Source organism: Podarcis tiliguerta (assembly GCF_965153285.1).
Source record: "Podarcis tiliguerta genome assembly, chromosome: Z".
Lineage (NCBI taxonomy): Eukaryota > Metazoa > Chordata > Lepidosauria > Squamata > Lacertidae > Podarcis > Podarcis tiliguerta.
The window spans coordinates 49,726,878-49,752,417 of record NC_139553.1 but is presented as its reverse complement, the minus strand read 5'-3'; the positions used below and the strand labels follow the sequence as shown (position 1 = coordinate 49,752,417).

Below are 25,540 nucleotides of genomic sequence, written 5' to 3'. Positions count from 1 at the left end.
CGGTCCCAGTGCCTGCCAACCTAGCAGTTCGAAAGCACCTCCGGGTGCAAGTAGATAAATAGGGACCGCTTACCAGCGGGAAGGTAAACAGCGTTCCGTGTGCTGCGCTGGCTCGCCAGATGCAGCTTGTCACACTGGCCACGTGACCCGGAAGTGTCTTCGGACAGCGCTGGCCCCCGGCCTCTTTAAGTGAGATGGGCGCACAACCCTAGAGTCTGGCAAGACTGGCCCGTACGGGCAGGGGTACCTTTACCTTTTATAATAGAAAAAAACCCAAGTTAATTAAAATACTGCTTAAAATACAGCTTAAAATGCAGCCTCATTTTAGTAGTAGCCCATAAATCAAGACTATAAAGGGAGGAAACATCAGCTATTCACCCAAGCCAGCTATCCATGCTGGTCCTACATGGGCCAGCAAAAAAGCCACGGGAAAATTTATATACCAAATCCCATATAGGGTGTCAGAGTGAGTCTAACCATAGAGCGAGTTAAAATAATCAAGTCTGGAGGTGACCATCGCATGGATCACTGTGGGCAGATCAGGGCGAGAAAGGTAAGGAACCAATTCCTTAATACGGCGGAGGTGGAAAAATGCCACCTTTGCTGTGGCTGCAACCTGCGCCTCCATGGAAAGAGAGGCATTGAAGGTTACACCCAAGCTCTTGACAGAAGGCTCTGGCACTAATTGCGCCCCTGCAAGAGATGGGAGTTGGCCCCCCAACCCCATGTTGTCCTGACCCAGCCAGAGGACCTCGGTCTTCGAAGGATTTAACTTCAACTGTCTCCCACGCAGCCACCCAGCCACGGCTTCCAAGCATCTGGTCAGTGTGTCTGGGGCTGAGTCAGGGTGGCTGTCCATTGACAGATAAAGCTGGGTGTCATCAGCATATTGACGACAACTCAGCCCTAAACTCCGGACAATCTGGGCAAGGGGGCGCATAAAGCTATTGAAAAGCATCGGGGAAAGGATTGTGCCCTGCGGCACTCCACACAACAAGGAGTGCCGCAGCGACAACTCCCTCCCTAGTGCCACCCTCTGTCCCCGACCTGAGATAAAGGAGCACAGCCACTGTCTGACTGTGCCCTGAATCCCCACGTTGGCAAGGCGGTGGTCCAAAAGTTTGTGATCGACCATGTCAAAGGCTGCTAACAAATCTAAAAGAATCAGCAGCCCCCCCCCCCGCCTCGATCCTCTTAATCGTCCTCCCAAAGCATTTTATTTTTTAAAAAACAGATTTTTATCCACCCTGGTGACAATGAAACTGAACCAGTCCTTGATCTCATTTCAGAGCCGTTGCAGCCTACCTACGGGCCCTGAGCCTGAGTCCCAACCACGCTGTTGTCCACGGCAACCTGGCATGTGTGTATTACGAACAGGGGCTGATCGATCTGGCAATCGATACCTACAAGAGGGCCATTGAGCTCCAGCCCCACTTCCCCGACGCCTACTGCAACCTGGCCAACGCGCTGAAAGAGAAAGGCAGCGTAAGAAACTGGTCCCTTTTGCCTTGGGATGGGGGGAACATCTATATAAAATATGTTTTATAGATGGTACTTAACACCTGCCAAAATAGCTAAAATGTATAAAACAAAACAAACAAAAAACCTGTGCTGGAGGTGCAGTAAAGCAGAAGGGACACTGATACATGTCTGGTGGGCCTGTGAAAAAAAAATACAGAAGCTTTCCTATTAGGCAGTGGTGTCCAAACTTTTTTCAAAGGGCCAGATTTGATGAAGTGAAGGGCCATAAGGGTAGACCAAGGTTGTTGACTTTTTGCAAGGATTGAAGTTGTTGAGCTCTTTTCTTAGGGCTTAAATTGTTGAACTTTTTTTAGGATTGAAGTTGTTTAACTTTTTCTTAGGCTTTTACCCCATGCTGAATTGGCCAGATTAACAGAGACGATTAGGGCACAACCCAGACAAGAATTCCAAAAGGAATGGGGAAAATGCAGAGAATACTTTACCAAACAATGCCCCAAAATATACACTTGGACTTGTTTCAATTAATTTCTACAGGAGACTTTGTGGTTTAAGTCATAATTAGGAAAAATTGTAATAATCCCATACAAAAGAAATAGTATACAAGAAGTAAATAAGGAGGCCATTTAACAGGATAAAGTCTTTTATTTTTATGTTATGTTTTCTTTGTGTAAGGGGATAGGAGTTTAATTTTGATAATTAGTCAATGGTGGTGGGTCTGTTTGTATGTATGAGTTGTTGTGGGCTATGTTATAAATAAAATAAAAATTAAAAAAAGAAAATGAAACCGGTCCCTTTTGCTTCCTGTATGTCAGAGTGTTTGCTGAAAAAAGCCTTCCGGATGATGGTGACCTTGAAATTGGCCTTTTTTGGGGGGGGGGGATTTGGGGTACAGAACCTAGAAGAAGTCCTCTTTTATTTTTTCGTTTGTCACGTTCATGTCCAATCATATCGTCACATACAACTTTGCTCATACCAAGCGTCGACTCCCCCCCCGCGCTCCCACTCCCAGTCACAATCCCCTTAGCATTTCTATATCAGCCTTTAAAAATTGTCCAGTAGCACCTAATAATAATAATAATAATAATAATAATAATAAATTTATACCCCGCCCATCTGGCTGGGTTTCCCCAGCCACTCTTGGCGACAAAATATTAAAATACAATAGTCCGTCAAACATTAAAAGCTTCCCTAAACAGGGCTTGCTAAACTTGGCTTCTTCTTGGTATAATTTTTTGTGTGTAGGTCCACTTCTTCAGATACAAAAGCTTCTACCAAGACCAAACTGAGTTGGTCTGTAATGTGCTACTGGACAATATATATATTTTTTTATATATTTCAACTGCGTTAGACCACCACGGCTGCCTACCTGAACATACATCGCCCTATTTACCTTCTTACTCTACTTAAAACAATTTACTTTAGCATTTGTAAATCACTTTCAAAAATTATCTTGACAAAATATTTTAAATCAAACTATCAAACATTCTCAGATGTTTACAATGTTCTTTCACATCTTTTATAAATTTACTCCAGTCCTTTTCAAACAGTTTGTCGCGCCGGTTTCGGATTTTCACTGCCAGCTTTGCCAGTTCTGCATATTCAGTCGTTTTTGTCTGCCATTCTTCCAAAGTTGGAAGTTCCTGCCGCTTCCATTTCTGGGCTAAAAATGTCCTTACAGCTATGGTAGCATACATAAGTCTACTTTTGGAATTTCTGCTCCCACAATACCCAATAGAATAGCCTCTGGTTTTTTAATAAGTATATTTAAAGATCTTTTTCAATTCTTTGTAAATCATATCCTAGTAGACTTTGACTTTAGTGCACATCCACCACCTATGGACGAAATTCCCTTCCTTCTCCTTGCATTTCTAGCATGCCTTATCTTGAGTTATATATATTTTAGCAAGTTTAGTCGGCATCAAATACCACCTATATGTCACCTTCATTAAATTTTCCGTTAGTGCTGTACATGCAATAAATTGTTTTTGTCCATAATCTTTCCCACTTATCTAATTCAATGTTATAACCAAAATCTTGAGCCCATTTAATTATAACCGACTTAACTTCTTCATCCTTTGTATGCCATTCTTATACGTTTTTGGCAATGATTTTCTTTTACTATCTAGCAACTCTGTCTCTTAATTTTGATTTAGTATGACCAAAACCATTTCCCTTACTGTCTTCCTTAAATACATCTTTCAAAAGACGGTAAGTGTGCAGGAAAGAGAGTTTGAATCAGATTAGTCTGATCTTGTATTTATGTTCCCCTAAACCAAGCATGTCCAAAGTCCACTTTGGGGGCCTTCCACCCATCTCTCCTAGATCTCAAAATGCATTGGTTTTGTCATATTTCTTGCTATCCTGCCAAAGAATTTAAATTTTCCCAATGTTCTTTTAGACCAGGCATGTCCAAATTCCAGTTCAGGGGCCTAATCTGGCCCTCTGGTCGATTTAATCCGGCCCTCATGGCAGTTTATTTACTAGGGCAAAACTTCCCCCAAAAAAGCTCAAGAACTTTAATCCTAAAAAAAGGTCAGCACCTCTGGGGTCAAATCCTTAAAAAAGGCTCAACAATTGTGGGGTTTCACTGTTAATATGCTTCTTCTTAATTGCATTTCACTATTAATATACTTCTTAATTGTATTTCAGTTCAACAATGACTTGGATAAAATACATCTTTTGTGACTTGAGATACCTATGAGGTGCAACAGTTACCATTTAGCATATATTCAATATAAAAAACAGCAACAATTGGTTGTTGACAAAGGACAGCTGGCATATATATAAAGAAGATATTAACTGATATGTATGACATTCCAGATATAGCTATATAATCTCTATTGTTGGTAAGAGAAGACCTTTGGAGCAGGCATTTTTAAAAAAAAAAGAGTTTTTTATGGACCGCCCTAATACCAAGTTACCTTCAGGAGCTGAGGGCCGTATCAAACCTCAATCCGGCCATCCCATTACAGAGCAGCCTTTTGGGCTCCTGTGAAAGACATACTAATATTCGCGTAAAAACTCTGTTTTGTGTTTCGAAGGTTGCCGAAGCTGAGGAATGCTACAATACAGCTCTCCGTTTATGTCCGACTCACGCGGATTCTCTTAATAACCTGGCGAACATCAAGCGAGAACAAGGGAATATCGAGGAGGCTGTCCGCCTCTACCGGAAAGCTCTTGAGGTACGTGCGTGGAGAATTACAACAATTAAATTGACACATAAGGGTTAGGCATGCGTACCCTGGACTCCTACTCTGGGTCTTTTTAAAAATCACTGATCAGATTTTTCTTGATCAATAACGGAAATAATGGTGAAGAACTGAAAGTGAAGTAGCATTTTGAGGTTCGACAAAGCATGGTCCGATAAGTCCCTTTTGGAAGGAAGAGGGTCTGTCCCTCTTTTTATATTCCTGGGCCTCCTGGAATGACCAAAAATCTACTTCTTCATCAGAAGAACAAAGCAAGGTGTTAAGGAACGGTACAGAAATTGAAATTAAAGCTGGGCACATGCTTTTCTCTGTGTCGGCTGAGCTTGATCCCCTGACAGTCTTATTTTCTAACAGTATTTCCTATGCGTACGAAAAAGACAGTTCATAGGCCCATTATTATTATTATTATTATTATTAATATTATTATTACCACAAGTCATTCCAAATGGTGATTTATTTTGCAGCCAGCCCCTGCCACATTTGAGCATCAAAGAGGAGCTCTTTAAAATACGGCATTGGTCATTTGACAGTCTGATCTCCCAACAGTATTTCCTATGCATGCTAAAAAGGCAGTCCATAGGTTCCCCCCCATCCTCCTCCTCCTCCTCCTTAATTTTTGCAAGTCAATCCAAATGAGGATTTATTTCACGCCCACAACCTTTGAGTCTCAAAGAGCGGCCTCCGTCTCTTTAGAATGCTTCTCAGGGAAACTAAGAGTGAGCTTCTTCCCCGCAGGTCTTCCCGGAGTTTGCAGCTGCGCATTCAAATTTAGCCAGTGTTTTGCAACAGCAGGGGAAGCTCCAGGAGGCCCTCATGCACTACAAGGAGGCCATCAGGTGAGCTTCCAAAGCCATGAGGAAAATAGATTTAAAGAGCTCCTCCTTATCGTATTTTAATCTTTTGCTGGAAGCCGCCCAGAGTGGCTGGGTATAAATAATAAATTATTGTTGCTGTTGTTAATAATTATTATTACTCCTCATGCGCTGGTCTGGTGCCTGTGGGAAAGCTCTCCTCTTGTGGATAATGCACTTTCTCTTTTTCTTTTAGGTTTTTTTTATTTTCGGGTTTTTTATTTTAACATTTTATTTCCATACACTCCAAACATTTTCAATATATACAATACTGGGATTATACAAACCCCTCGAACTCTCCACACCCCACACCCCCCGTTTCCATATTTTGCCATCTTTCTTGCATGTAATTACAATGATCGGTTCTATTCCATTTCCTTATTTGCTACTTTGGCTTCATCAATGTTATATCAATCCTGCCTGCGGAAAGCCATCTAATTCGATTTTAATTTGATCCTGACTTGTTTTTAGGAGGTAATTTAATTATTGTTTGATTCTATACTAATGTTATATATTTGATGTTAGCGGCAGGGGAGGGCGGGATACTATTATTATTATTATTATTATTATTATTATTATTATTATTATTTCTAAATATGTACAGTGGCCTTTAAGGTATTCAATAAATTTTTCCCATTCTTCTTTAATTTTTATATATATATAGTTTTTATTAAGTTTTATATCCAACACAAACTACATTCTTGCAGACATCATAGATGATATAGCTATATCTGAAATTTCGTGCATATCAGTTAATATCTCGACCCTCCTCCATGAAAACAGCTGTTTTCTTGGCCGTTTTCCTATTTTGTGAAGCCTTTGGAGAAGGCATTTTTTAAAAAAGTTTTTTTAATGAACTGCCCTAAAGACCACCATATAGCATAGAAAGAGCCTTCTTGACCCTTACATTTCCAGCGTAACTTCAGTGTATTTTTGTACCAAAACTGCACTTTTTCTCTCGCCCTCCGCGTCAGAATAAGCCCCACTTTTGCAGACGCCTATTCCAACATGGGGAACACCTTGAAGGAAATGCAAGACGTCCAAGGAGCTCTGCAGTGCTACACAAGAGCTATCCAAATAAATCCCGCGTTTGCCGATGCCCACAGCAACCTCGCTTCCATCCATAAGGTGAGCTTTGTGTCTCTGCTAAATCTATTTTTTAAAAAAACTGCGGGGGGGGGGGCAGCAGGGAAATCTGTTAATTTTTACAAAGGAAAACAACTGGCAAAAGCCGTCCCAAACAGATGGGGCGCAAAAAGAAAAAGGGGAGAATTGGAATTTATGCTGGAAGTGTGAGGAGGCAGAGGGCACACCGATACGTTTATGGTGGGGCTATGGAAACGTTAAAAAATTCATGAGGAAATAAAAAAGATGATCAGAATTAATTTAGAGGGGAAAACCAGAGGCATATTTACTGAGTATAAGAGGTAAAGAAATACCGCAAGATGGGAAGATATTATTCTTATACGCAACAGCTGCAGCAAGGCTACTCCTTGCACAAAACTGGAACAGGAAATATATACCCACAAAGGATGACTGGATAAAGAAACTAATTGAATTTATAGAACTGGCAAGGTTAAGTGCAGTAATAAGGTACCAATCAAACTGGAAAATAAAAATATACAGTGGTGCCTCGCAAGACAAAATTAATTCGTTCCGCGAGTCTCTTCGTCTTGGGGTTTTTTCGTATTGCGAAGCAACCCTATTAGCGGTTTAGCGGCTATTAGCGGCTATTAAAGGCTTAAGGGATTAGTGGATTAGCTGCTAAAAGGCTATTAGCGGTTTAGCGGCTTAGAAAAAGGGGGTGGGGAGCGAAAAAAAATCTCAAGACTCGCAAGACATTTTTGTCTTGCGAAGCAAGCCCATAGGGAAATTCGTCCTGCAAAGTGCATTGAAAAACGGTAAACCCTTTCGTCTAGCGGGTTTTCCGTCTTGCAAGGCATTCATCTTGCGGGGTACCACTGTAATGGAAATGGTTTGAAGATTATGTGTTCAAGTACTGCTCAAAAACTAACATGTTGATATGTTTGGTTTAATGTTTGTAAATCTGGTTTAATAATAATAAATAGTAAGTTAAAAGAGTTAAGAAATATAAATTTAGATAAAAATTGCAGTGTGAATGTGAGTGAAGGAAGTCACATGGGTATTTGGGTAAATGGTGAGTTGGGTATAGGGTTAGATGTGGGGAATCCATATATGTAATGTATAGTGTTGAAAATGTATGACAACTAGCATGTAAAATACAATCAAAAATAAATAAATAGGGGGGAAATAAAAATGGCAATGTGAAATATTATATAGGAGGGTGAGGGGAGGTGGAGGGAAGCCACAAGGGTGGTTTTAATGTCTGAAATTTTGGGTGGTAGGATAATCCGAATTTTGTTTTGTGTCTATGTGTTTGTTTGTAAATAAATTTTTAAAAAGGAAAATGAAAAAATCGCTGTACTTTTTAGCGTGTCAGGTGGCTTTTTTTACTTTGAAATAAAAATGGGGGGAGGTCTTATACGGGTGATTGGGTGGGTGAATGGCTCATTTTCTTAAATTTGAGCCCCCCCAAATAGAGGGTGGCTTATATAGGCGGAAAGTATGGTGGAGTTGCACACCCAAAAATCTCATTGTGACTTCCAGTCACCCCTACGTCACATTTACGATGACGCCCTTTCGCTCGTCTCTCCTAGATCTCAAAATGCATTGGTTTTGTCATATTTCCTGCTGTCCTTTGTCAATCCACACCTGCCAAAGAATTTAAATTTTCCCAAAAATTTTTTTAGACCACACATGTCCAGCGTGTGGCCGGGGAACGTAACCTGGTTTACTTACTGGGGCAACCCCCCCCCCCAAATGTTCAACAACTTCAATCCTAAAAAGAGCTCAACAACCTTGGGGTTAAATCCTAAAACAGCTCAACAAATTTGCCCCGCCCTCATGTCAAATCTGGCCCTCATTGGGAAAATTTGGGCACCCCTGTAAATTTAGACAATACAGTCCTATCTCGGGTTAAATATGCTTCAGGATGAATATTTTGGGTTGTGCTCCGCAGTGACCCAGAAGTAACGGAGCACATTACTTGCGGGTTTCGCCGCATGCACAGACGCTCAAAATGACGTCATGCGCTGAAGCGGCGAATTGCGAAGTGCAGATGCGGGTTGCATTCACTTCAGGATGCGAACGGGGTTCCGGAACGGATCCCATTCACATCCAGAGGTACCACTGTACTCTGCAAGTGTCCTGTTCTCTATGAAATGTTTCTTCCGAAACCTCTCGTAATTCTGTCTATAATTAGCAATATTCTTGCTAATTCTGCGTATTTTAGCCTTTTTGCTGGCTATGCCAACTTAGTAGGGATGTGATTCTCCTTTCCATCCTTTGTCTGTTAAGATTCTCGCTGTGGCTATTGTAGACACTGTGACTTGCTGTTGTTTTATAACCATTTATTGTAACAATCATTTATTCTGTGATCAATTACAATAATCATTCATTGTAATAATCATTTATTGTACGATCAATTACAATTTATTGTAATTGTTAAGAGTAGGTTTCTGTTGAATTTTTACATGCTGATACTCAATATTATTCTATAGCATGGGGAGGCAAACTACGGCCCCATGGCCTTCTCAATCTGGCCGGGAGTCGGCATGTTTTGACATGAGTATAATGTGTCCTTTTATTTAAAATGCACCTCTGGGTTATTTGTGGGACATAGGAATGCGTTCCTTTTTTTCCCCTCCCCAAAATCTAGTCTGGCCCCCACAAGGTCTGAGGGACAGTGGAGGGCCCCCTGCTGAAAAAGTTTGCTGACTCCTGTTCTATTCCAATGATTGTTGAATGTTACTTTATAAGTCCACCAGGTGTGGATCATCGTGCCTTCTGTCTGTTCTTCATCTTTGGTTTTGATGGTTGAAGAAAAAAGCTAGTGGCAATTGCTGAAATATCCCTCCCTTTCTAGGATTCTGGAAACATCCCAGAGGCAATTGCTTCGTATCGCACCGCCTTGAAACTGAAGCCGGACTTTCCTGACGCTTACTGCAACCTGGCGCACTGTTTGCAGGTGAGGCAGAGTTTTTCAGCATATTAAGGGCCAACACTGCCAGGGTTTCCGGCATTTGGGAACCGCGGCGTTTGAGTCCCAAGGTACCACGGTAATGGTAAAAGCGTCACCTAATTCAGGAATTGTCCAATGTCACCTTAGAGACCAACTCAGTTTGTTCTGTGTCTACGCTTTCATGTGCAGGCAGACTTATTCAAATACACTGAAGCGGAAGTCCCCACACTCTGATATTTAGAGGGAGGGTGGGGCGGGGTATTTCTCTGAAGGGTACTAGGACTCAATCGGTATGGTCAGCCTGTGGACGACTGTGTCTCATTACATAACCTAAAACTATTTTAGGTCATCTGCATACCATCCCTTGTTTTTTCAGTCGTTCACAGTTGCCAGCAGGTGGACCATACCCATTGACTCCTACTACCCTTCGGAGAAAAACCCCAACTCACCCTCCCACTATATATCAGGGTCTGGGGGCTTCTCCTTACTCTTATATAGCAGGGTCTGGGGACTTCTCCCTCTGTATATCAGGGTCTGGGGACTTCCGCTTCAATGTACCTGAAGAAGTGTGCATGCACACAAAAGCTTATATCAGGCATCCCCAACCTGCGCCGCCCCCCCCCCCCAGATGTTTTGGCCTACAACTCCCATGATCCCTAGCTAACAGGACCAGTGGTCAGGGATGATGGGAATTGTAGTCTAAAACATCTGGAGGGCCGAAGGTTGGGGGTGCCTGGCTTATACCAAGAAAAACTTCGTTGGTCTCTAAGGTGCTACTGGGCAATTTTTTATATATATTTTGACTTCATCAGACCAACACGGCTACCTACCTGAATCTAGAACCCTGGTTTTCTTTGCCCCCTTTCAGATCGTCTGTGATTGGACCGATTACGACGAGAGAATGAAGAAGCTTGTCAGTATTGTGGCTGACCAGCTGGAGAAGAACCGGCTCCCTTCGGTGCACCCCCATCACAGCATGCTGTATCCGCTGTCTCACGGCTTCCGAAAGGCTATTGCCGAGAGACATGGGAACCTTTGCCTGGACAAGGTGGGTCTATGCTGTGAAGAGGTGTGCGCCGCTCCATTCCGTCAGAGTTTGAATGCATGTTGGCTTTGGATATATAATAATATATAATAATATAATAATATATTTCTACCCTGCCCATCTGTCTGGGTATCCTCAGCCACTTAGGGTGGCTGCCAACCAAATATTAAAAACACAAGACAGCATTAAATATTTTAAAACTTCCCTAAATAGGGCTGCCTTCAGATGTCTTTTAAAAGTGAGATAACTGCTTATTTCTTTGACATCTGATGGAAGGGCGTTCCACAGGGCGGCCGTCACCACGAGAAGGCCCTCTGCCTGCTTCCCTGTAACTTGGCTTCTTGCAGGGAGTGAAGCGCCAGAAGGCCCTTGGGAGAGGGACCCCGGGTGGAGATGCTCCTTCAGGTTTGAATTGTGCTTGGAAACTTACTGGGAGCCAATGCAGATCTCTCGGGACCGTTGGTATGTGGTCTCAGTAAGACTGGATTTAAATCCTTTATTTTACAGAAAGGTTCAATCTTGCTGGCATCCTCTTAATATTGACAACCAGAGGAAAGTTTCATCTGCTGGGCTGTTTAGGGCATTCAAGGTCAGCATCAGCACTTTGAATTGTGCCCGGAAACGTACTGGGAGCCAATGCAGATCTTTCAAGACTGGTGTTATGTGGTCTCTGTGGCTGTTCACGGTCCCCAGTCTGGCTACAACATTCTGTTGTTTGTTTTTTAAAAAAATAATTTTTATTAACAGGCCAATCACATCACATTATCCAAATCACATTAGTTCCAAATTATACAGCCGAATTTTAAATTTTTGTTGGGCGTACCCATACATCAAGCTCCCAACGAGTCCAAAGCTCCGAGCGAGTCCAAGCATCACTTATATTACTGCTTTAATTAAACAGTTCTATCCAGTTCAATCCAGATAGTCCTTTATTACTTTCTTCATCTTCTTGTTGTTATCCTCTATTCCTTTCTTTACGATCTCTGATAATTTTCACAAGCAGATTGAAAACAGGCATCCTCTGTGTGGGTTTTGTACTCTCCAAAGATCATATCGCTCAGGGACAGCCGCTGTTCAACACTTCCAGAAAAAAAAATTAATCTTCGGTCTGTCCTTTACTTTTCTCAGACTTGCCAAATATATCAGGAGGCTCTGTCAGGTCAAGATTGCATTCCAACAATCCTTCTCTTTCCAATGGTCCTGATTCTCCTCCCCCTGTCCCTCTTTCTCCGGCAAGCCTGTCTTGGCGAGATGCCATTTTTTATTTTTATTTTTAATAAAATTTATTAGATATTTTATAATTATAAAAAGAAAAACAATAAAGAAAAACAATACATGGATTCAACAACAATACATCAACAATAAAAAAAGAAAAAACAATACAACAATGCAACATAAAAAACCCCCACAAAAACACACATCCAAATTTATATCTAAATCTTTCATTAGCTTATTTCCTCGACTTCCTCGCACCTCCCTTTTTTGTATTCTAGTTCAAATTAACTGGTTCAACAAATCCTTTCCCTCCTCTTCAATTTTTATTCTATAATTTATCCTAACACAATTTAACTTTAAATTTTCCACTTTAACACATTAACACTTAATATTCATATAATTCTTAATAACCCTTCTGCTAAAACCATATAGCTTCATTCCAGTATACTTCTAACATTCATTAATTTTGCAATATTTCTGTAAATATACTTTAAATTTTTTCCAATCTTCTTCCATCGACTCTTCTCCCTGGTCTCGGATTCTGCCGGTCATTTCCGCCATTTCCATGTAGTCCATCAGTTTCATCTGCCATTCTTCCTGGGTGGGTAGCTCTTGTGTCTTCCAATACTTTGCGATGAGAATTCTTGCTGCTGTTGTAGCATACATAAAAAAGGTTCTATCTTTCTTTAACACCAATTGGCCGACCATGCCCAGGAGAAAGGCCTCTGGTTTCTTCAGAAAGGTATATTTAAATACCTTTTTCATTTCATTATATATCATTTCCCAGAAGGTCTTAATCCTTGGGCACGTCCACCAAAGAAAGTACCTTCCACTTCTTTACATTTCCAGTATTTATTATCGGGCAAATGATAAATTTTTGCAATTTACACCAGCTTGACTAGTGTTATGTACCACCTATAAATCATTTTCATTAAATTCTCCTTTAAGGCATTACATGCCGTAAATTTCATACCAGTGGTCCATAACTGTTCCCAGTCAGCCATCATAATGTTATGTCCAACATCTTGTGCACATTTAATCATGACCAATTTCACCATTTCATCTTGAGTATTCCATTTGAACAGCAGGTTATACATTCTTGACAAGTTTTTGACTTTGCGTTCTAACAATTCTGTTTCCAATTTTGATTTTTCCACCTGGAAGCCTAATTTTTTGTCCAATTTATATACCTCCATTATTTGATAGTAATGAAGCCAATCTCTCACTCTGTTTTTTAATTTTTCAAAACTGCAGTTTTAGCCTGTCTCCCTCTTGCTCCAAAATTTCCCAATACTTTGGCCACTTGGCCTCCATATTGAGTTTTTTCAATGCTTTCGCTTCCATTGGTGACACCCATCTTGGGGTTTTATTTTCTAACAAGTCTTTATACCTTATCCAAACATTAAACAGTGCTTTCCTGATAATATGGTTCTTAAGGGCCCTATGAACCTCAACCTTATCATACCACAAGTATGCATGCCAACCAAATACATTATTAAACCCTTCCAAGTCCAAAGCATCAGCGTTTTCAAGAAGCATCCATTCTTTCAGCCAGCAAAAAGTGGCTGATTCATAATAAAGTTTAACGTCTGGCAGGGCAAATCCACCTCTTTCTTTAGCATCTGTTAGTATCTTAAATTTTATTCGAGGTTTCTTGCCCTGCCAGACAAATTTAGAGATATCTCTCTGCCACTTCTTGAAACAATCCATTTTATCCACAATTTGCAATGTTTGGAACAAAAACAGCATCCTTGGCAATACATTCATCTTTATAGCAGCAATTCGACCTAACAATGATAATTTCAAATTTGACCATATTTCTAAATCTTTTTTCACTTCCGACCAGCATTTTTCATAATTGTCTTTAAACAAGTTTACATTCTTAGAAGTCATATTCACCCCCAAATATTTCACTTTCTTAACCAGTGTTAATCCTGTCTCCTTCTGGAACTTATCTCTCTCCATTGCAGTTAAATTTTCCCCCTGCACTTTTGTTTTCATTTTATGTAACTTAAAACCTGCTACCGGACCAAAATCTTGGAATTAATTTCAGTGCTCTTTTAGTACTAGTCTCAGGCTCCTGTAAAGTTAATACCAAGTCATCAGCAAATGCTTTCAATTTGTACTGTTTAACCCCCACCTGTATCCCTTCAACCTGCTGGTCCCTTCTTATCATATTCAGCAAAACCTCCAGGACCGATATAAAGAGCAGTGGAGAGATTGGGCACCCTTGTCGCGTTCCTTTCTCAATCTTAAATTCTTCCGTCACCACATTATTCACAATTAGTTTGGCCTTCTGTTCTGTATAAATTGCACCTATACCATTTCCAAAGCTTTCACCCACCCCCATCCCCTGTAAATTCTTTTTCATAAAACTCCAAGAAATGTTGTCAAAGGCTTTCTCCGCATCCACAAATATCAGAACTGCTTTGGTATTTATATTCTCCTGTAATTTTTCAATAATATTAATTATGTTCCTCGTGTTGTCCATCAAGTGTCTGCCTGGGAGAAAGCCCGCTTGATCTTTATGAATTATCTCTGCTAATACCTTTTTTAGTCTTTTAGCCAATATGTCTGCAAAAATTTTGTAATCCACATTAAGCAGTGATATGGGGCGGTAGTTCTTAAGTTGTGTCTTTTCAGTCTCTGTTTTTGGTATAAGTGTAATATAGGCCTCTTTCCACGACTCCGGTGCCTTTTTCCCCTCCAGTATTTCATTGCACACTTCCTTTAAAGGTTGTATTAACCATTCTTTCAAAGATCTATAATATCTTGAAGTCAGTCCATCCAGTCCTGGAGATTTATCCAATTGCATGCTTTTTATAGCCCCTTCTACTTCCTGCTCTGTAATTTTAAGGTTCAACATTCACTTATTTTCCTGAGAGATTTTTTGTAGTCCATTTACTTCCAGAAATCTATCAATGTCCATTTCTTTCTGCTTCTCCTGTGTATACAATTGTTTGAAATACCTTTGGAAGCATTTTCTGATTTCCACTGGATTCTGTATATTCTTTCCATCCACTTCCAAGTTTGTAACTGTATTAAGTTTTTGTCTTTTTTTCAATTGCCATACCAAAAGTTTCCCACACTTATTTGCCGATTCAAATGTCTTTTGTCTCATCTGTCTAATCTTCCATTCTATTTCCTCGTTCATCAATTTCATATATTGTACTTGATATAACTTTATCTCTTTCACAATCTCTTGTGACTTTGGTTTCACTCTCAATTTTTCCTCTCCCTCCTTTATTTTTTCCAGGATTTTATCTTTTTTCTCATTTTGTGATCTTTTCCTAATAGCGCTCTGTTGTATCAAAAAACCTCTCATAACCGCCTTACTTGCGTCCCAAATAACTCTTTTTTGTCACTGTAGTGTTCATATTTATCTCAAAGTAGTCTCTCAGAGTTTTTTGGGCCTTCTTGGTGAATTCCTCACTTCGAAACAGGGCATCATTCATTCTTCATCTAAAGGAACCAGTTGGTGTCAGTTTCATTTCCATCTTAACCGCATTATGGTCGGAACAGGTTTTAGGGCTGATTTCTACCTTATTTGTCTTTGGTACCAGACTTCTAGTTACCCAGATTTGGTCAATTCTTGTCCATGTCATCTTGGCCTCAGAAAAGAAAGTTCCCTCTCTTCCTAAAGGATTCTTAGTTCTCCAAATGTCCACTAAATACATGTTTTCAGTTATGTCAAAGAAGGTTTTGGGTAGTCTGCTGTCATTGGTGACTACCTATCTCTGTGCCTTGTCCATATTTGTAGACACTACTCCATTCATGTCCCCTATCAAAATCATATTGTATTCCATATAGTCCATAAGAGTCTCATGTAACTTCTTAAAGAATTCCGATTTTCCTTCATTTGGTGCATAAATGCCTATTATCAAGAATTTCTCTCCTTGTGAATATATTTCAATTGCAACAATTCTTCCTTGTTCATCTTTAAACATAAATTTTGGTGATAGGCTCTCTTTTGCATATAGGACTACTCTTTTTTTAACTTTATCTGATGAAATAAATTCTTGGCCCAATCTTTTATTAATTAATAACTTCCTGTGTAGCCTTGCCACGTGTGTTTCTTGCAAACAAATCAAGTCCAAATGTTCCTTTTTAGGTAAATGAAAGACCTTCTTCCTTTTTTCAGGGGAGTTAGCGCCATTAATATTCCAGCTCAATATTTGTAGTGCTATTATGTAGTTGCTTTCTCCTTGCCTCCAACTGCACCAAGTGCTTGCTCTTCTTCCGTCGGTGTTCTATTCGTCGGGCCTACTTTTCCAAGTTCTTTCTGCAGGTCTTCCTTGTGTTTATTCAGAAACTTATCTCTATCTTCTGATCTTATTTTTATCTTCCTTCCTTTAAAGGTGAAGGAGAGACCTTGGGGAAATTCCCACCTAAAAATAATTTGGTTCCTTCACAGCAAAGCAGCCGATCCAGCGTAGTTGGATCGGCGTAAGGTCCAAAAGATGTTTCGGAATATCTTTGAAAATTTCCGCTCTTGACTGCTCTATCACCAAGGATTTCTTGTAATGCTGACTTAAAATTATGTCTCTTTCCTCTTTGGTTCTTAAGGTGATCAGACAATCTCTTACTCTGTTCTTCTCCTTCCTCCCTCCTCTTCCAAGCCTGAAGGCTCTCACAATTCTAAAGTCCTCTTGTTTCAGTCCCCAAAATTCTACAAATTGTTGCGTGAGAAAGTCTGCCAAATTGTCTTTTTCCACCTCGGGTATCGCTCTGATCCTTAAATTAACCTGTTTGTCCTTGAGCTCAAGCATAGAAAATTTTAATTTATGATCCTCCAATTGTCTCGCCAGGTCTGGGACACTTTCTGCTTTGGCTTCCACAACTGCAACTTTTCCCCTGGCCTCCTCTGCAGTTTGCTGTGTCAAATTAGATTCTTTAATCAAATGTTCAATAGAGTCTGTGTTGCTATTAGCTTTTTGTTCCAAACTAATCAGTCTTTCTGAGTTCTCATCAATTTTCTTATTTGTATCATCCACCTTTTGATTTGTAACATCCACTTTCCTACTGGTCTCTTCAACTTTTTTGCAGGTTGTTCTAGAGAATCATTTATCTTTTTTAAAGCATTGGCCACACCTTCATCTGTAACCATTTCTTTTAGTTTTAATTGAGGTAGGGCAGATGGAGTTGTAAATCTAGATACTGAAGCTTTTCGCAGCTGTTTCCCAGACCTTGCTGTTGATGTACTTATTTTTCCTTTCCCATCTGCCATAACAATTCCACAGCTCAAGGTTAGATCTCACGACCCCGAAGTCATAACATGCAATGGGGAATTTCCACTTAAAGCACTTGTCAGTTGTAGCAATTTCAAAAGTTTCCTCTAGAGGGACAAAGTTACTGGCTAAGTTTATCTTAGTCTTTTTTTCCCTTTATACAACTTAACTGCAACAGTAATATTAATTTGTAACTGTTCCCAGTCTATTTAACCTTTTTGTAGCAAGAAAAGACAGTCCAAAACAATGTTACATTCTTATTTAAGTAACTGTCAAAGAACGTTTCCGATGTAGCTGGTACGCATTCCAATGGCAGCCCGTTCCCAGGGTCTGAACGATGGAATTTTAAATCCTTCTCTGCCACTTTGCAAGTCTATTCAGTCTCATATAAAGACCCTCCCCCTCTTCTCCTGCCTTCAAGGGGGGGGGGGTTCGTTAATTTCAATATTAGAACTTAGGAGTTTATTAGTTATTTTCAAGAGTTTTAGCTCAGTCTCTTTGTTTCTGCTTATTTACAAAAAGGGGAAGGTGGACTTCCTGTTTCTGACCTCCCCCGATCGTAGCCAAATTCAATAAATTTATCCTTTTTAGAAGTTCCAAATTCCGCTTTACTCACGGGTTGTTGCTGTCAAATGTTCCAAATTTCCAGGAAAAAGTTAGCGCTCTCCGACAAAAGATTAGCGGCTTCACTCCACAGAAGTAGTGATCGATCCGCAGCACCGCGCCACCCCCCCCCACTCCGACAGGGATCTCCCTGGAAAAAAGGTGTTCCCTTGCTTTTGGGGGGAGCGCAATGGTGCCTGCCGAATCCCAGGCTCACAGGCTTCTCCCGCCTGTGATTTCTAGAGGGTCTCTGCCTTTGCCGCGGCAGCCAGACCCGATTCCTGTGGAGCTCACTTCTCTCTGTGGAGAAGTTCCTCCTTTCGCCGATGGCGCCAACCCGGAAGCTCCGAGACGCCATTTTTTAACTGCGTCATAAAATTTTCCTCCATTCTCACCATTCACCAATCCTCTCTCCAGCTATAATCCATCCCACACAGTTCTTGAATTCCTGCTTGTGATTAGTAAAACGCAACGATCTTGTTTCTATCTGGGGTTGAGGGTTATTAATATCACATCGTGCAAAGAAAAAAGGTTTTTTCCTCCACCCCCCCTTCATTCCAAACATACAGTCTCTTAAAGGTGATTTACTTATCCGTCCATCACTCCCAGTCACAGAGATCCATTAATCAGCAGTCTTATCTCTCGAGCGTTACTTGATGTATGTGCTTCAGCTTCATTCCAATCGTATGTTTCCAATTATAATTCTGAGCTGAAGCTAACCAGCACGCGTTGGTTGGAATCAGCGTCAGGAAGATCTGACTTCAGATGCCAAGTGACTGGCACCTCCATCTCTAGGATCAGGGGGTGCATTGTGGACATCGCTGGCAAGGCAGCCCCCTCATCTCCTTGGGGGGGGTAGGAAGACTGCATACTTCCCATAGCAGCCTCTTAATTACCTCATATGGGTCAGAGAGATGTTATTGTTGGCCATCTTCCAACGCGCCACCTGGTAGCCCCTGGCTACCACATTCTGGATTAATTGCAGTAAGGTAGCCCCACATATACCGCATTGAAGTAGTCCAAGCTGGAGATAACAAGAGCATGCGCCACTCTGGCAAGAGAGTCCGTGGGCAGGGAGGGTCTTATCCTGCATCCCAGATGGAGTGCCCTGGACACAGAACAGACCTGTGGCTCTATGGGTCCAAAATGACCCCCAGACTGTGCCGCTGGTCCTTCAGGGGCACAGTTGCCCCGTTCAGGACCAGGGAGTCCCCCCCACCCACCCACACACCACAGAACTTCAGTCTTGTCAGGATTCAACCTCAACCAGTTAGCTGCCATCCATCCTCCAACCACCTCCAGGCACCCGCGCAGGAACTCCACCACCTTTGCCGGCTCTGATTTGAAAGAGAGGTAGAGCTCTCTATCAGGCTTCCTCAACCTCGGCCCTCCTGATGCTTTTGGCCTACAACTCCATGGTCCCTAGCTAGCAGGTCTAGTGGTCAGGGATGATGGGCACTGTAGTTTGAAAACAGCTGGAGGGCCAAGGTTGAGGAAGCCTGCTCTATATTGGCGCCAATGGCTGTTAAGCGAAAAAATTCCAGGGTCAGTGACTCCTTGACAGCCTATCTCACCGGGGCACTTGTCCCCCATGGGTCCATGCGGTCAGTAAAAGGAGGAAGTCCTAGCCCGGTAATTTGGAGCAAAACAGTGGTCAGTAGACCATGATTCTTACTGTTGCACCACAGGTCTGCCCAGGAGTAAGAACCCCGAGCATGGGGCGATGTCAGCTTTTAAAACTTCCTTCTTCCCTCCAGAATACACTTCAAGCAGCATCGTTGATACATCATCACTACATCACTAGCACTATCACATATGGGGAGGGGTATACAAGGGTTATGCATTCAATATGAGGTCTCTTTATCAGACCCCTTAAATCTCCATCACCGAAAGAACAATAAAACTCTTGACACGTCCTTTCCCACTGGACTTGTCTGGAGATGGGCATTCAGAACACCTGCCTTGCTAAATTGCCTTGGCGGATGTCTATGGTTGCCCCCTTGGTCCCTCCCTCGGTGGGGTGCCGTGTATGTGCTCTCAGGCTTGGGGAATTCTGGCGGGATGCCCTGTTCCTGCTGCCTACATGACTTCCTGCTTCTTGGCTCATGAAGGGAGGTGGAGCCCAAATTCGCCTTCCTTTCAGGGTTCAAATGGCGTCGGAATGAGGAGAGTCGGTTAAAGCATAGATTTTCTGCAAATTCATAATGCTAGGTGTCTTTCTTGGGCTGTCAAGTCAAAGGTATGTATATTTGTAACATTGGAACAACTTCAAAGATGTGGCCTCATGTCCCCCCTCCCCCCATGTCATTTCTGTAACCCGGCTTCTTTGAATCCCCTTGCCAGATCAACGTGCTCCACAAGCCGCCTTACGAGCACCCCAAGGACCTGAAAGGCAGTGAGGGCCGGCTCCGCGTTGGCTACGTGAGCTCTGACTTTGGGAACCACCCCACCTCCCATCTCATGCAGTCAATCCCAGGCATGCACAATACGGACAAATTTGAGGTGAGGTGCACAAGAGGGCAGCCGTGTGAGTAGCTCAGGCGGCAGAGCGCTGAGACACTGAATCTTGGGGTCATGGGTACGAGCCCCACGTTGGGCCAAACGAATGAATACAGCCTAGGACCGCCTCTCCTGGTATACCCCACAGAGGATCTAACAGTCTGCAAATAATAACATCTTAGAGGTCCTGGGCCTCAGGGAGATTAGGCTGGCCTCGACCAGGACCAGGGCCTTTTTGGCCTTGGCCCCGGCCTGGTGGAACTCTCTGCCACAAGAGATCAGGACCCTGTGGGATCTGACATCTTTCTGCAGGGCCTGTAAGATGGAGTTGTTCCGTCAGGCCTTTGGTTCAACCTGACTCCCCTTCTCTTTTTGTGTAAGAACTAGTATGAAAGAGGCCTCCCAGCGTTCTCACAGGCCCATATAAGAGCAGCGCAAACAGTTGGGCTTGATGAGCGTTTACTGTTCCCAATCCTAATCCTGCGGAAAGCCATCTAATTGGATTTGAATTTGATCCTGGCTTGTTTTCAGGAGGTAATTTCGTTATTGCTTGATTTTATACCAATGTTACATATTTGGTATTAGCCTCCCTGAGCCCGGTTTCGGACGGGGAGGGCAGGATACAAATAAAAGTTATTATTATTATAATTATCATCATCATTATCCTCTTAATTTGTGTCAGCCCTTGGTTGTAGCAATAAAACGACGAGATGATCTGCAAGGAATAGAAATGAAAAATCAATGATATCAAATACATTTGAGGGTTTTGAATCGAGAGTGGATCTTATTCTGACTGCCCCAGCTCAAAACCTAGCCGCCTTTGCCGTCACCTGCTCCTCTTGATCTGCCAAGAGAGAGGACTCTGGGGTAGTGGTTGGGCAACCCGGAACGGGCAATAAAGGAGGGGTAATCATCTCACGACAAACCTAGACAGCATCTTAAAAAGCAGAGACACCACCTTGCCAACAAAGGTCCGTATAGTAAAAGCTATGGCTTTCCAAGTAGTGATGTATGGAAGTGAGAGCTGGACCATAAAGAAGGCTGATCACCGAAGAAGTGATGCTTTTGAATTCTGGTGCTGGAGGAGACACTTGAGAGTCTCATGGACTGCAAGAAGATCAAACCTATCCATTCTGAAGGAAATCAGCCCTGAGTGCTCACTGGAAGGACAGATCGTGAAGCTGAGGCTCCAGTACTTTGGCCACCTCATGAAAAGAGAAGACTCCCTGGAAAAGACCCTGATGTTAGGAAAGATCAAGGAGAAGGGGACAACAAAGGACGAGATGGTTGGATAGTGTTATCAAAGCTACCAGCATGAGTTTGACCAAACTGCGGGAGGCAGTGGAAGACAAGTGCCTGGCATGCTCTGGTCCATTGGGTCACGAAGAGTCGGACACGACTAAACAACAACACAATCATCTCCTTCAGGCTTTTTATAAAGCACATGCACCACCGATTTGGTGCTACCATCTCTGCAGGGACATGAGCGTTTCCCATGTGGAATCTGTCGGAATCGTCCCTTGAGTCCAGTCCAGGGCGAGACATCTGATCTTGCGAGGTTCAAAGCTGTCTGCATTTTGGGATTGCTCGGTGATGCAGATCAGGTGCTGGAGAGTCGAAATGGGACGGTGAGAAATTTCCTGATGGCAGTCAAGTTGTTCTGACACTTGAGATCATTTAGGCACCGACAAATTAGACCAGGCATCCCCAGCCTTCGGCCCTTCAGATGTTTTGGACTACAATTCCCATCATCCCTGACCACTGGTCCTGTGAGGTAGGGATCATGGGAGTTGTAGGCCAAAACATCTGGAGGGCCACAGGTTGGGAATACCTGGATTAGAATGTTTGCTTGACTAAAACCCAAAGTCAGTAGCTGTTGTGGGGATAAGCCACAAGAGGGAAGCTCTTGGGCAAAGATTCCCACATTGCAGGGGGTTAGCCTAGATGAGCCTTGTGGCCCTTTCAAACTCCCTAGTTCTATGATTCTATATTAGCAATTGCTTCATCATGGAGGAAAGCTGTGATGGTTCATACGCTTCGTAAATTCTGGCCTTTTCCTGCGATGTTTGGGAAAGATGGGCTTTGTCTACTGTTTTTCGGCCTGTGTTTTGCTGCGCCTCATGTGCTCCCTGCTCAAGTGACCCTCAAATGTATTTTATACAATGGACTTTTTATTTCCGTTCTTTGTATATTGTATTGTTTTATTGCGATGCCCGACACGAATAAAGATTCCTCCATTCATTCAGTGACTCTGGTCAGCCTCAGTTCTAAGCAATTCCTCTCTTTCCTAGGTCTTCTGCTATGCCCTCAGCCCTGACGACGGCACAAACTTCCGGGTCAAGGTGATGGCTGAAGCAAATCACTTTATTGATTTATCTCAGGTGAGAGCTCTTTCCCCCTGTATATCCTAAATACGCTCTTGCCCAGGCAACCTTTTCCGGAAGATATTTGTCATTTTGAGGAGTTTAGCGATCTGATATAATAATAAGAATAAGAATAATAAATTTTATTTATACCCCGGCCAAGACCAAGCACAGGGCGGCTAACACCAAATATATAATATATTAAAAACACAAAATCAAACAATTGGTTTAAAATACAATTCAAATCACATTTAAAATCAAAATAAAATTCAGAGATACGGTCATCTCTTCCTGCCTCTGTTTACTTCTCTGTCTTTTGCTAAATCTCTTTGATGGCAGAGAACAGCCTTTTAATGCATAATCTGGCGGAAGGAAGAAGCTATAATGCAGGATACCATCTGTTCTTGGATGCTATATGTTGTTTGGACGAATGTGCAATATCAAGAGGGGGTTAAATCATTAATAATCTGCACTAGTAGATTCTTGAGGTATCTGAAGAAGTGTGTCTGCACATGAAAGGTTATACCCAGAACAAACTTAGTTGGTCTCTAAGTTGCTAAAGGTAAAGGGACCCCTGACCATTAGGTCCAGTCGTCACCGACTCTGGGGTTGTGGCGCTCATCTCGCTTTATTGGCCGAGGGAGCTGGCGTACAGCTTCCGGGTCATGTGGCCAGCATGACTAAGCCGCTTCTGGCAAACCAGAGCAGCGCACGGAAACGCCATTTACCTTCCCGCCAGAGGAAGGTACCTATTTATCTACTTGCACTGGCATGCTTTCGAACTGCTAAGTTGGCAGGAGCAGGGACCGAGCAACGGGAGCTCACCCCGTTGCAGGGATTCAAACCACCAACCTTCTGATCAGCAAGCCCTAGGCTCAGTGGTTTAGACCACAGCGCCACCCACGTCCCTCTCTAAGGTGCTACTGGACAATAATATATATACATAGAGAGAGAGAGAGATGTATAGATATATAGATATATATAGATATATTTCGACTGCACTAGCTAGTGAGGCAAACCATCCAGGCTAGCGATCAATAACCTATAAATCAGATTTTTAGGCATAGGCTCGGAAAAGCATGTCTGAACTCATGGCCGAAGGGTTGTCAACCGGGGGCGGGGGGGGGGTCACTTAGCCGCTTCTCAGGGGCTTCCCAGTGGCAGGTCGAAGTGCTTGCTTGGTAATGTATATAACAGGGTGGATTTGATTTAAATCACTAGTCGGTGTCCAAACTCTTCTCAAAGAGGGCCAGGTTTGATGAAGTGAACATGCGCAAGGGCTTTTTTTAGGATTGAAAGGATCTCAGCCTAGCCCTTGCCTTTGCCCTAGCTGTAAGCCCTAAACCATAACTCTTAACAATAATTCTTAGCCTAAGCCTACCTCCAGCCTTAGCCTTTGCCCTAATTCTAAACCCTAGCCCCTAACCCTAAACCTAAACTACATTTCAGATGATTCCTGGATGCTCTCAAGTCATGGGTGCAGAGTAGTGCTTCAGATACCCTGCCCACTTTTTGTCATGGAGCACGTATCCCGAGGTTGGCAATCTGGCCAAAACAGCTCACTTTCCTGCAGTGTGGGATTTTGCAAAAGCAACGGCAAGTGCACTGTATGAGGGAAAGAAGCTCAGAAGGACCATTCGAGGGCTCGGACATCGTCTCTAGGTTGTCAAGTCAACCTTAGCAGATGTACTACTACTACAGTGGTACCTCGGGTTACATATGTTTCAGGTTACATGTGCTTCAGGTTACAGACTCCACTAACCCAGAAATAGTGCTTCAGGTTAAGAACTTTGCTTCAGGATAAGAACAGAAATTGTGCTCCGGCGGCAGCAGGAGGCCCCATTAGCTAAAGTGGTGCTTCAGGTTAAGAACAGTTTCAGGTTAAGTACGGACCTCCGGAATGAACGAAGTACTTAGCCCGAGGTACCACTGTACTACTACTTTATTACTTAAAGTACCCCACCCATTTGACTGGGTTTCTCCAGCCACTCAGAGCGGCTTACAACAAGAGATGAAAAACACATTAAAACACCAGCCATTCAAAACTTCCATAAACGTGCTTCTAATGTTTGTGTTTTAGGTCCCGTGCAATGGCAAGGCGGCTGACCGCATTCACCAAGACGGCATACATATCCTGATCAACATGAATGGCTACACCAAAGGAGCCCGCAACGAGCTGTTTGCTCTCCGGCCGGCACCGATCCAGGTAAAGGAAGTCACAGTGAAATGTTCATCATACAGTGATCCCTTGATTCTCAAATTTCATCTGTTCCGGAAGTCCATTCCCAAACCAAAGCGTTCCCAAACCAAGGCGTGCTTTCCTATAGAAAGGAATGCAAAAGGGATTAATCCGTTCCAGACTTTGAAAAACAACCACTCAAACAGCCATTGAACATGAATTTTATTCTCTAACAAGACCATTGATCCATCAAATGAAAGCAATCATCAATGTTTTGTACTATAAAATAAATAAGACAGTATGGTAGATGATAGAATTTTTTTTAAACAAAATTCTTGCCTGCACTGATGATAGTCATTGTTTGGATGGGGGGCTTCTATCCGTTTCCGCAGTCACACCGTCCGTCTATCCATCAGTAGCTATCCGTCCATCTATCCTTCTATCCATCTGTCCATCAACAGCTAAAGCCATTGTTTGGATGGGGGGCTTCTATCCGTTTCCGCAGTCACACGGTCCATCCATTGGTCTATCCATCAGTAGCTAAAGTCATTGTTTGGATGGGGAGCTTCTATTCGTTTCCGCAGTCACACAATCAATTCATCAGTAGCTGAACTGGGTCCACACAGTCACAAAAACAAATTGACCGAAGAACAGAAACGCAAAATAGCAACAACAAAAGCACCAAACTTAATCTGTTCTGGAAGTCTCCTTGACTTTCCAAAAAATGTTTGAAAACTGGAACGCTTCCAGGTTTTCAGAGTTTGAGAACCAAGGTACCACTGCATGCCCAAAATATTCTTTACCATAGTCGTAAGATGTTAACG

At 42.5% G+C, this 25,540-nt stretch overlaps 1 protein-coding gene across 3 annotated transcripts in view; it reads left to right on the top strand.

Moving 5' to 3' along the window:
- Window positions 1-25,540, top strand: part of LOC310669072 (UDP-N-acetylglucosamine--peptide N-acetylglucosaminyltransferase 110 kDa subunit) — a 78,693-nt gene that overhangs the window by 28,472 nt on the left and 24,681 nt on the right. For all 3 annotated transcript variants that reach the window (XM_083422573.1, XM_083422572.1, XM_083422574.1), the window contains 9 exons: window positions 1,290-1,485; window positions 4,524-4,664; window positions 5,427-5,527; window positions 6,517-6,670; window positions 9,489-9,590; window positions 10,453-10,632; window positions 20,019-20,177; window positions 22,466-22,555; window positions 24,618-24,743. In XM_083422573.1, the coding sequence (XP_083278699.1) occupies window positions 1,290-1,485; window positions 4,524-4,664; window positions 5,427-5,527; window positions 6,517-6,670; window positions 9,489-9,590; window positions 10,453-10,632; window positions 20,019-20,177; window positions 22,466-22,555; window positions 24,618-24,743 (1,249 nt within the window). The remainder of the gene's footprint in view (window positions 1-1,289; window positions 1,486-4,523; window positions 4,665-5,426; window positions 5,528-6,516; window positions 6,671-9,488; window positions 9,591-10,452; window positions 10,633-20,018; window positions 20,178-22,465; window positions 22,556-24,617; window positions 24,744-25,540) is intronic.